This window comes from Oncorhynchus mykiss, chromosome 10, assembly GCF_013265735.2.
Source record: "Oncorhynchus mykiss isolate Arlee chromosome 10, USDA_OmykA_1.1, whole genome shotgun sequence".
NCBI lineage: Eukaryota > Metazoa > Chordata > Actinopteri > Salmoniformes > Salmonidae > Oncorhynchus > Oncorhynchus mykiss.
In genome coordinates, this window is record NC_048574.1 from 43,380,992 (window position 1) to 43,393,786 (window position 12,795).

General features: G+C 43.8%; 1 protein-coding gene across 2 annotated transcripts in view; it reads left to right on the forward strand.

Annotated features, from left to right (window-relative positions):
• The window catches only part of LOC110533955 (gamma-aminobutyric acid receptor subunit alpha-3-like), a 154,233-nt gene that overhangs the window by 74,209 nt on the left and 67,229 nt on the right, over nt 1-12,795 (forward strand). The window contains exon 4 of one of the 2 annotated variants that reach the window (XM_036990375.1): nt 2,275-2,345. In XM_036990375.1, coding sequence (XP_036846270.1) covers nt 2,275-2,345 — 71 coding nt within the window. The remainder of the gene's footprint in view (nt 1-2,274; nt 2,346-12,795) is intronic. The other variant, XM_036990376.1, reaches the window with a different exon arrangement.

The window sequence follows — 12,795 nt, forward strand, 5'->3', positions numbered from 1 at the left end:
TCAAAACAGCAGCTTCTTGACACGTGGCATGCAAGCCTAGTCTTCAGATCCCAGAGGTCCAGCAGAGCTCTGATTTCCTGCCCACTGGGCACGGCCCGGCCTTGGCGGAGGAAGGCTAATGCTAGATAATCATCAGGGCAGCATTAAGACCGTATGCTAATGATTTTAAGTTCATTGTGTATATTTTTTTTAATTGAACTTATTATAAGTCCTTTTTGGGATTCTTGGTCAGAGGTCGGTGAGAGTGTGAATATGAAATCCATGTGACGTTTTAAGCTGACAGTGTTGAGCACCCCCACACTGTTCCACCCCCACTAGGATGTCTGATAAGTGTCACCACATCAGCTATGCCACCTGTGCACTTTCCATGAGTCTCCGACCTTCCAGACAGAGATCTCAGGTGCCCTCCAAATGTATTGGACGTGTTCTGTATTCCAAAGACCTCGGCATGTGCATTTTGATTAATGGCTGATGTCATGTTGCCAGGGGAACTCTAAATTCCATAAAGGCAGGTTCTGGAAGCATTCCATTGGTTCCAGTTTGTCTAGGAGCAACGACTGGCAGACAGCCACTCACAGCCTTACATCAAAGCCCCTCATTTGCACAGAGACATTCATTTACATCCTACAATTGATGAAATCAAAGTTAAGGTCGGGAGGCTCTATTTGGAAACCTTATAACTTCAAGGTGATTCCCCGCACTCCCGTCATTGTATTTAGGATGACTCATGTGCAGCACATTGTCATCTCTCTGTTACATCTCTTGTCTTTTCTTTAACTCTCTTCTGAAACTGCACATTTCACCCAGTTACACCAGAAATGTTGTTTAGCCCAGATAGGAAGCACTTCCAGTTGAAGGATAACGCACAGTAGAAAACCGTAGAATAATGCACAGCATCATCTGACACCAATACAAACAAGTCCCTCTAAACAGGCCTAAATATGATTTGAATGTGGTCCTGCCAACCCTCATTATTCCTGTGATTTCTCATCTCTCATTTCTCATTTCTAATCTCAGTTTGTTTCTAATCTCAGTTTGTTTCTAATCTCCGTTTGTTTCTAATCTCCGTTTGTTTCTAATCTCAGTTTGTTTCTAATCTCAGTTTGTTTCTAATCTCCGTTTGTCACTTTGTGATGATGATGATGCAAACACTCTCCCTGAAAACAACCCCGATTAAAGTCTGGCTATCTCCATACAGTAGGTTCGGTCTTGTTTATATGGTGTAGAGTGTTGCGACATGAAATAGTCATGCCTCTGCCTCTACCATTGGATTTGTAGTTTGGAAAGTGAGCTGACTTTTCTGAACTGACATTAACAACTAACCTGGAGCAGACAGAGCAGCAATAAGGTCTGGTGGTCAGAGAAAGGACTGGTCAAATCAGATCAAGATTTTTTTATACGGCAGATTACAGACATGGAATGCAAAGCAATGTGCTTCACAGGAAATTACGGATAAAAAATAATAATAGCGGAAAGATTTACGACACAACAAACATAAGATAAAAAACAAAAGAATGACAAAAACTGAACGACTAAAAAGCACCCTGAGGAAAAGCAAAGCTAAGAATATGTATTTAAGATCTCTTTTAAATAGTACATCGGTCTTTTCTTGATTTAGCTGGAGGAAGTTGTGAGCCATTCAAGTATTTAAAATCACTAATAAAGACTAATAATTTATCCGTTGAGCTAAAATCCTCTGATGACACAGAAATGTAAAGTTGTGTATCGTCGGCGTAGCAGTGAAAATCATTGCTGTGCTTTCTGATAACTCTGCCAAAGGGTAACATGTATAAACTGAACAGTACCGGACCCAAAATAGAACATTCTGGAACACCACATGTGATATGTATTTTCTCTGAGTTATGTTCACCAAGGGTGATAAAAAACTCTCAACTGGTTAAATAGGTCCTAAACCAATTTAGAACTGGACCGGAGAGTCCAACCCACCCCTCCAGTCTGTCCAGAAGGACATCATGGTCAACAGTGTTGAATGCAGCACTTAAATTCAAGAGTACAAGGACAGAGAGCTGTTTGGCATCTGTGTTGGCTCTAAAATCATGTACCACTTTAACTAAGGCTGTCTCTGTGCTGTGGTGAGCACGAAAACCAGATTGGAATTTTTCTCAAATATAGTTGCCACTTAAAAACAGCTGTTTGAAAACCAAAGTCTCCAGAATTTTGCTTAAGAATGGTAAACATCTGAGATGGAGCACTCCTTTGTCATTTCATAAAGGTACTTAAACTCTGCCTCTTTGTATTCTCTTCGTGTCCAAGCAGAGAGTGTGACGGAGGTGAGGACAAATATCTACGTGACCAGCTTTGGACCGGTGTCAGACACAGACATGGTAAGTATTTTATTATTGCACCGTCATCCAGACCCTCAGAATGTGACCCCTAAAGGACCAGCGTGACCTATCAAATAATTCATCCCAAATATTGTAATATGCATCAGTTTTTTTTTGTTATTTATATTATATTTGAGACAAAACTGTTGTAATTATGTCATACTTACAGAAGGAGTGTTAAAGGTAGTGTCGCATTGGACTACCCTTATCTGCCAAATGAATACTGCAAGCATCTTCTACTGGGCTGTACTGTATGTCAACACAGTAAATCCTATAGTGAGTGACTGACTGAACATGACATCATCGGCTATATGCAAAAAGCCCATTCAGTGCAACAGGAAGTGACACGTTGAACCCTTTGACCACCGAGTCGAATTCAAGTCAAAACAATGTTGACTCATTGACAGAGTCTAGAGCCTATTGGTTACCGAACAAGTGGAGAATGGCTTTTTATTCAAATACATATTCAGACATCCTTTTCATGTTCAGTGACACATGTCAGCTGCTTAGAATGGAATGGGTTCATTTTAGAGATCAGGAAATTGGTTATGGGGCAGGCCTGGAGGAATTGCGTGTGTCTTAATCAGACACACAATTAGGTTTGGCATGCGAGATGAATGAATCGAGCCATGCAGAGCCACTGCTCATTCTGAATAGGCAGCCTTCCATCTACTAATAGTGAGAAGACAACAGAGTGCAATCGGCTGCATTATATGGAGCGTAAACCGTAATTGAATTACAACGCAATAATTAGCTAGGTTAACATTAACATAATCATCCTTTGAGTATCAAAAGGATTCAGCGAGTTTCTGGAAATGATTTATTAATTACCAAAAAGTAGGACTGTTTAACGCCTGGGAAAACAGATCTAATTAACAGCGTATTACGTCATTTCAAAAACAAAATTGGAGGACAACCTATACCCAGGCAACTCACAACTTGGTGTCTCACAGATCCAGTGGTCTAGTTGCCCATCTGTTGCCACTCCCAGCCAGTCTCAGGAATCCTCGCCCCATTCCCCTACCCCCAACTCCTACCCTCAGGACCATTCATCCTGCCTCCTCACTGGGCCCAATATGCCATGTCTGCTCTAATTTCTCCACCGTCACGACAGCGGACGAATCAGAGCTAAATTCAGGAAGATATTTTGGGCAAAACTCAAATATCAGGCCAATAACAAGAACACGCAAATCCCGGTCAAAGTGTAGAACGCTTACAGTAAGTGTCTATGTGGTCCGCAGATGACTTTAGAGGCTGTCCGTCCAATCCCTTAATTGTGGGTTATCTTGGTGATGGCTTGAGCGGAAGTGAATGTGTTGCTCTCTCATCTCTGTTCCTCTCTCATCTCCCTTGTCTCTCTGTTTCTCTCCCTCTCACCTTCCCTGTACCTCTCTTTCTTTCCTACTCCTCTCCTGTATCTCTCTCTCCCCTCCTGTCACTCTCTCACTCCTTTCTCTCTTTCTCCTCTCTCCTCTTGTCTCCCTCTCTCTCTCTCTTTCTCCTCACTCTCCCCTCTTCTGTCTATCTCTCTTTCCTCTCCTGTATCTCTGGAGGTTTACGTAGCTCCGTCCCATTTGTGCCTGTGTCTGCGCTGTCGTGGTGTATTCTCCTGTTCTCTGGCGGGCTAGCCTTGACAGGCCTGGTGTGATGAAATTGAGGGCAGTCTAATCTGCCCCAGGTACTGTGTAGAACCCTGCTTGACGAAGATGACAGAACTAGTCCCGGGGCCTGTCTTGATCCCACCAAGCTCTGCTCTCATTTCACAACTCTGTTGTGCTAAAAACACTGGAGACCCGCGGTATCAACACGCTAGCCAGTGGTACGCTGCATGGCCCAGAATGAAGCAGTTAAAAAGCCTTATCGTGCAAGAGATGAATAAAGGCGATATAATTTTCAGTCCCCTGGAGTTATTTTTGCTTGATTATAAAGCATCCGTCTACAAGCTAACAGTTTTTTGTTTTACTAAAATGGACTCCTGATCCAAATGGAGTTTAGGAGGTGGACGTTGTGCTTCTCTGTAGCTGGATACATTACTCTGCTCTGGCCCAGCATGCATTAAGCCTTGCCAAAAGATGTCACATGTTGGTTTATTATCAACTGGTACAAACCTCTCTCCTTCCCTCTGTAGCCTTTTTGGCTAGACCAGTGAAGAATACTCTCTCTCACTCTCCTCTCTCTCTCTCTCTCTCTCTCTCTCTCTCTCTCTCTCTCTCTCTCTCTCTCTCTCTCAACTCATATTTTTCTCTGCTGTAATTGTTCCCTGTTTCAGCTACCAAATGATACTTTCTGTGACGAGGGAAGACAAATAACACTTGGATATGAAAACTTGGGAAGGAACCCTGTATAGTGAAAGTTCCTACACATGAACAAAGTAGGTAGAGCTATTTTTCCTGTTGGTGTTTGAGGGTGAATGCATCCATCATCGTGCCCTTGCTCATGGGGACTCTCGCCATATTAGTTCTCTAGCAGGAAAATACGAAAATAAAGGCAGGTTGTAATAAGGATGGTTAACTGATAATTAAAACTATTGTTTCTGAGTCTCTGGTAAAAAGAAGTGCCCTTCAGGGAAACCCATTGACGTTCACTATAATGGGCTCTCACAATAGTCCTCCATCTTCTCTCCCACCATACCGGTCTTCATTTCGCTCTTTGTCACAATATGATAAACATATATTCAGGGCGGGAATAAGTGTTAAAAGCTTAACGGGCACAGTCTGGAGGAAGACAATTTGCATCCTTAATAGGCCACTTCCATGAGAGTCTGTATTGTGTTGCCATAGTAACAAGTCGTTAAGCCGCTCTCTTAAGTCCATGCTGTGTAATTGCAATGCAACTTATGTCTCCCAAGTATCCCTCATAAACATTTGTTATGCAGTCTCAGAATTGTTTACTGCAGTTGCTCACTCATGCGTGACAAATGATTATTTCGTCTGACTTTTTGCTTCTACAAACAGTCATGTGAAATAATCTTGATATTGAGAGATGGAAGCACAATATAACACATCATACATACGTTCCATATTTTCATCCAAAGGTCATTCTGAAGATTAGACCACACAGATCGAGCCAATTAGAATGCATCAGGGAGAACACACCCTAAAAGTTTCTAAAGAAAGTAATGACCCGTGGAGAGGCTGTAATCATCTGGTCTGTTCATAAAAATGACCACACCATGATTATGACACAGCAAAATCCCAAATGTTCCATGCTGCCTGACACAGCTCTCCGAGGACAGCCTTTCGCATGTCACATAATTGAGATGATAGGAAAACGTCAGAGGTGAAGTGGACTATTAGGAAACACTAAATGCTCCAGTGAGTGGCTTATTGGGAAAACATGCAACATCTACACTATCTAATGTGACAGCATCAGAACATCTCTAAGATGTGTACATGCTTGTCATCATCACTGTGTTTACCTAACTGTGTCTGATGTACGGTAGCAATTTGAGAACATAATGCGATTCATTATGTGCGTTGTGTGTCATTATGCAATTATCCACATGAGGAAAATTGCTTTTCATGCGGTGCTAAAACTAGCTACAGTAGTAAGCATGATGTCTAACGGGGGACATTGACACATGTAAATTAACTGTGACCTTGATCAGATCCTCGTTGGCTGATCGATACAGGAAATGATTGTGTCATTATCATTTATAGTCAAATAGTGTTATCGATCTCAACACCAAAATTATATGGTTGTTGATGTCCATTAAAGCATAATGAGGAAATGTTCAGCTGTGTAAATCATCTATCTATCGCCTGTCCTATACTGAATAGTACCCACACACAGTTTGTATGGAAATGCTGTTGCCTGAACTCTGATTCTTCTGGAACAAATCAGACAGACGTGGTGGCCTGAAACAATCTGTTGCCAAAATGTGTTTCTGCCTCAGAGCCAAATGTGGAGGAGCTGTTGGAACACCAAAGATAATGTGTGATTGACAGCACATCACACATGCACAGGTCAGAATCCCAGCAGGGGCGAACGAGACAGGAAGTGGGGGAGAAAGAGATTGGACTGGAAAATGAGTGAGAGAGGGGAGAGAGAGAGGAAAAATGACTAGCTGTTAATTAACGAATACATGGGCCAGCTCATCATTACGGAGCTCAGGGAGAGAGTTGATCTCATGGAACCAGGTTCGCCTCCAGCAACTCGTATTTTGAAGAGAAGGAGGACAGACAATGTTTTTGTAGGAAAATCAAGACTGCCGCAGAACCAGACTGAAAATGAAGTTATTGTTTTCAGTTTGGGAAGCACTGAGGTAAATTCAGGACTACTACTGCATAAAACTCACTAAGAGATTAACTCTTCTTTAGGTACAGTGGGGCAAAAAAGTATTTAGTCAGCCACCAATTGTGCAAGGCTGGGAAGACTGAATCTACAATAGGTAAGCAGCTTGGTTTGAAGAAATCAACTGTGGGAGCAATTATTAGGAAATGGAAGACATACAAAACCACTGATAATCTCCCTTGATCTGGGGTTCCACGCAAGATCTCACCCCGTGGGGTCAAAATTATCACAAGAACGGTGAGCAAAAATCCCAGAACCACACGGGGGGACCTAGTGAATGACCTGCAGAAAGCTGGGACCAAAGAAACAAAGCCTACCATCAATAACACACTATGCCGCCAGGGACTCAAATCCTGCAGTGCCAGACGTGTCCCCCTGCTTAAGCCAGTACATGTCCAGGCCCGTCTGAAGTTTGCTAGAGAGCATTTGGATGATGCAGAAGAAGATTGGGAGAATGTCATATGGTCAAATGAAACCAAAATATAACTTTTTGGTAAAAACTCAACTCGTCGTGTTCGGAGGACAAAGAATGCTGAGTTGCATCCAAAGAACACCATACCTACTGTGAAGCATGGGGGTGGAAACATCATGCTTTGGGGCTGTTTTTCTGCAAAGGGACCAGGACGACTGATCCGTGTAAAAGAAAGAATGAATGGGGCCATGTATCGTGAGATTTTGAGTGAAAACCTCCTTCCATTGAAGATGAAACGTGGCTGGGTCTTTCAGCATGACAATGATCCCAAACACACCGCCCGGGCAACGAAGGAGTGGTTATGTCAATAGAGGACTCTTTTTACTGTGGAAATAGATACTTTTGTACCCGTTTCCTCCAGCATCTTCTCAAGGTCCTTTGCTGTTGTTCTGGGATTGATTTGCACTTTTCGCACCAAAGTACGTTCATCTCTAGCAGACAGAACAAGTCTCCTTCCTGAGCGGTATGATGGCTGCAGGGTCCCAAGGTGTTTATACTTGTGTACTATTGTTTGTGCAGATGAACATGGTACCTTCAGGCATTTGGAAATTGCTCCCAAGGATGAACCAGACTTGTGGAGGTCGACAATTTTTTATCTTCACTGATTTATTTAGATATTCCCATGATGTCAGCAAAGAGGCACTGAGTTTGAAATTATTATAAGTGATATTATAAATTATAAGTGAAATAATCTGTCTGTAAACAATTTTTGGAAAATTACTTGTCATGCACATAGTAGATGTTCTAACCGACTTGTCAAAACTATAGTTTGTTAACATCAAATTTGTGGAGTGGTTAAAAAACAAGTTTTAATGACTTCAACCTAAGTGTATGTAAACTTCCGACTTCAACTGTACATGTAGGTAGAGTTAAAGAGACAATGCATAAATAATAAACAAAGAGGAGCAGCAACAGCGTAAAAGATGGGCGGGGGCATGCAAATAGCCATTTGATTAGCTGTTTGGGAGTCTTATGGCTTGGAGGTAGAAGCTGCTAAGAAGTCTTTTGGACATAGACTTGGTGCTCCGGTACCACAGACAATACAGTCCATGGCAAGTTTGGCTGGAGTCTTTGACAATTTTTAGTGCCTTCCTCTGAAACCACCTGGTATAGAGGTCCTGGATGGCAGGAAGCTTAGCCCCAGTGATGTACTTGGCCGTACGCACTACCCTCTGTAGTGCCTTGCGGTCGGAGCCTGAGCAGTTACCATACCAGGCAATGATGCAACCGGTCAGGATACTCTCGATGGTGCAGCTGTAGAACTTTTTGGATGATCTGAGGACCCATGCCAAATCTTTTCAGTCTCCTGAGGGGGAAAAGGCTTTGTCGTGCCCTCTTCACGACTGTCTTGGTGTGTTTGGCCCATGATAGTTTGTTGTTGATGTGGACACCAAGGAACTTGAAGCTCTCAACCTGCTCCAATACAGCCCCATTGATGAGAATGGTGGCGTGCTCGGTCCCCCTTTTCCTGTAGTCCACAATCATCTCCATTGTCTTGATCACGTTGAGGGAGAGGTTGTTGTCCTGGCACAACACAGCCAGGTCTCTGACCTCCTCCCTATGTGCTGTCTCATCGTTGTCTGTCATCAGGCCTACCACTGTTGTGTCATCGGCAAACTTAATGATGGTGTTGGAGTCTTGCCTCGCCATGCAGTCATGAGTGAACAGGGAGTACAGGAGGGGACTGAGCATGCACCCCTGAAGGGCCCCGTGTTGAGGATCAACGTGGCGGATGTGTTGTTAGCTACCCTTACCACCTGGGGGTGGCCTGTCAGGAAGTCCAGGATCCAGTTGCAGAAGTAGGTGTTTAGTCCCAGGGTCCTTAGCATAGTGATGAGCTTTGAGGGCACTTGTGGTGAGCTGTAGTCAATGAACACCATTCTCACATAGGTGTTCCTTTTGTCCAAGTGGAAAAGAGCAGTGTGGAGTGCAATAGAGATAGCACAATCTGTGGATCTGTTGGGGCGGTATGCAAATTGGAGTGGGTCTCAAGTTTCTGGAATAATGGTGTTGATGTGAGCCATGACCAGAATTTCAAAGCACTTCATGGCTACAGACGTGAGTGCTACGGGTCGGTAGTCATTTAGGCAGGTTACCTTAGTGTTCTTGGGCACAGGGACTATGGTGGTCTGCTTGAAACATGTTGGTATTACTGACTCAGTCAGGGACAGGTTGAAAATGTCAGTGAACACTTGCCAGTTGGTCAGCAATCATCAGAGTATTCGTCCTGGTAATCCATCTGTCCCTGCGGCCTGCTTAAAAGTCCTGTGATTACACAGTCGTCCGGAACAGCTGATGCTGTCATGCATTTTTTAGTGTTACTTGCCTCGAAGCTAGCATAGAAGTAATTTACCTCGTCTGGTAGGCTCTTGTCACTGGGCAGCTCGCAGCTGTGCTTCTCTTTTGAAGTCTGTAATAGTTTGCCAGCCCTGCCACATCTGACGAGCGTCGGAGCCAGTGTATTACGATTCAATCATAGTCCTGTATTGACGCTTTGCCTGTTTGGTGGTTCATCAGAGGGCATAGCGGGATTCCTTATAAGCTTCCGGGTTAGTGTCCTGCTCCTTGAAAGCAGCAGCTCTACCCTTTAGCTCAGTGCGGATGTTGCCTGTAATCCATGGCTTCTGGTTGGGGTATGTACGTACAGTCACTGTGGGGACAACGTCATCAATGCACTTATTGATGAAGCCAGTGACTGATGTAGTGTACTCCTCAATGCCATCTGAAGAATCCCGGAACATATTCCAGTCTGTGCTAGCAAAACAGTCCTGTAGCTTAGCATCTGTTCATCTGACCACTTTTTTATTGACAGAGTTACTGGTGCTTCCTGCTTGAGTTTCTGCTTGTAAGCAGGAATCAGGAGGATAGAATTATGATCAGATTTGCCAAATGGAGGGCGAAGGAGAGCTTTGTACCTGTCTCTGTGTGTGGAGTAAAGGTGGTCTAGAGTTTACTGTACTATTCACTGTAGTGTTTTTGCGGAAATTACTTTAATATAGTATAGTATTCACTGTAGTGTTTTTGGGGACATGACTGTAGTATACTATAGTATTCACTGTAGTGTTTTTGGGGACATGACTGTAGTATACTATAGTATTTACTGTAGTGTTTTTGCAGACATGACTGTAGTAACTATAGTATTCACTGTAGTGTTTTTGTGGAAATGACTTTAGTATACTATAGTATTCACTGTAGTGTTTTTGCAGAAATGACTTTAGTATCCTATAGTATTCACGGTAGTGTTCTTGCGGACATGACTGTAGTATACTATAGTATTCACTGTCGTGTTTTTTGTAGTGAAAGTAACAGATCTCAAAAGTCTTATTAATTTGTGTTGTTTATCTAGGTCAAACATGCTAACTTAATCCTCTAAACGTTTTAATAAGCGTTGGTTGTTCTTATCTACCTCTGTACTGACTCCTTTTAATGGTTCTAGAACCTGTCTAACCTGTCTAGTTGTTACAATTGTAATGATGTGTTGTCTGGTCCATTGCATTGCTCAAAACTGTTGACCCAACTCAATAGGTGGCATATCATGAACCTGTGTCTTATGTTCTGGTTGATGTGTCCCCCTCAATAAACAGTAGGCGTAGTCTGGTACTTGTGCCATCTTAGCTAACACTAGTCGGCAGGTGTTACTACAATATACAATATACAAAACACTACCGTGAATACTATAGTATACTAAAGTAATTTCCGCAAAAACACTACAGTGAATACTATAGTATACTCCAGTCATGTCCGCAAAAACATGGCAGTAAATACTACAGTATACTACGATCTTGTTATGAATTATGTCAGCAAAAACACTATAGTGAATACTACAGTTTTCACTATAGTGTTTGTGCGGACTTCAGTATACTATAGTATACTTCAGTATAAATATTCTAATACTACAGTATTCAGACCATAGTACAATATGCACTGCTCAAAAAAATAAAGGGAACACTTAAACAACACAATGTAACTCCAAGTCAATCACACTTCTGTGAAATCAAACTGTCCACTTAGGAAGCAGCACTGATTGACAAAACATTTCACATGCTGTTGTGCAAATGGAATAGACAACAGGTGGAAATTATAGGCAATTAGCAAGACACCCCCAATAAAGGAGTGGTTCTGCAGGTGATAACCACAGACCACTTCTCCGTTCCTATGCTTCCTGGCTGATGTTTTGGTCACTTTTAAATGCTGGCGGTGCTTTCACTCTAGTGGTAGCATGAGACGGAGTCTACAACCCACACAAGTGGCTCAGGTAGTGCAGCTCATCCAGGACGGCACATCAATGCGAGCTGTGGCAAGAAGGTTTGCTGTGTCTGTCAGCGTAGTGTCCAGAGCATGGAGGCGCTACCAGGAGACAGGCCAGTACATTAGGAGACGTGGAGGAGGCCGTAGGAGGGCAACAACCCAGCAGCAGGACCGCTACCTCCGCCTTTGTGCAAGGAGGAGCAGGAGGAGCACTGCCAGAGCCCTGACAGTGAAAATGACCTCCAGCAGGCCACAAATGTGCATGTGTCTGCTCAAACGGTCAAAAACAGACTCCATGAGGGTGGTATGAGGGCCCGACGTCCACAGGTGGGGGTTGTGCTTACAGCCCAACACCGTGCAGGACGTTTGGCATTAGCAACAGAGAACACCAAGATTGGCAAATTCGCCACTGGCGCCCTGTGCTCTTTACAGATGAAAGCAGGTTCACACTGAGCACATGTGACAGACGTGACAGTCTGGAGACGCCGTGGAGAACGTTCTGCTGCCTGCAACATCCTCCAGCATGACCGGTTTGGCGGTGGGTCAGTCATGGTGTGGGGTGGCATTTCTTTGGGGGGCCACACAGCCCTCCATGTGCTCGCCAGAGGTAGCCTGACTGCCATTAGGTACCGAGATGAGATCCTCAGACCCCTTGTGAGACCATATGCTGATGCGGTTGGCCCTGGGTTCCTCCTAATGCAAGTCAATGCTAGACCTCATGTGGCTGGAGTGTGTCAGCAGTTCCTGCAAGAGGAAGGCATTGATGCTATGGACTGGCTCGCCCCTTCCCCAGACCTGAATCCAATTGAGCACATCTGGGACATCATGTCTCGCTCCATCCACCAACGCCACGTTGCACCACAGACTGTCCAGGAGTTGGCGGATGCTTTAGTCCAGGTCTGGGAGGAGATCCCTCAGGAGACCATCCGCCACCTCATCAGGAGCATGCCCAGGCATTGTAGGGAGGTCAAACAGGCACGTGGAGGCTACACACACTACTGAGCCTCATTTTGACTTGTTTTAAGGACATTGCATCAAAGTTGGATCAGGCTGTAGTGTGGTTTTCCACTTTAATTTTGAGTGTGACTCCAAATCCAGACCTCCATGAGTTGATACATTTGATTTCCATTGATAATTTTTGTGTGATTTTGTTGTCAGCACATTCAACTATGTAAAGAAAAAAGTATTTAAAAATAATATTTCATTCATTCAGATCTAGGATGTGTTATTTTAGTGTTCCCTTTATTTTTTCTATGGGTAAGAGCTCCTGAGGGGCTGAGGATGGACAGGACACTTGATTGGAAGGCTTCTACCTAGAAACAGAACACACACAACCACAGTGAGCTGTGCAGGCACTAGGAAAATAGGAGCGGTGTGTGCTTGCTGGGAGGGAGGGAGTCAGTCTGCCCTGTAGCCGCTGAACATAACCACACCCCC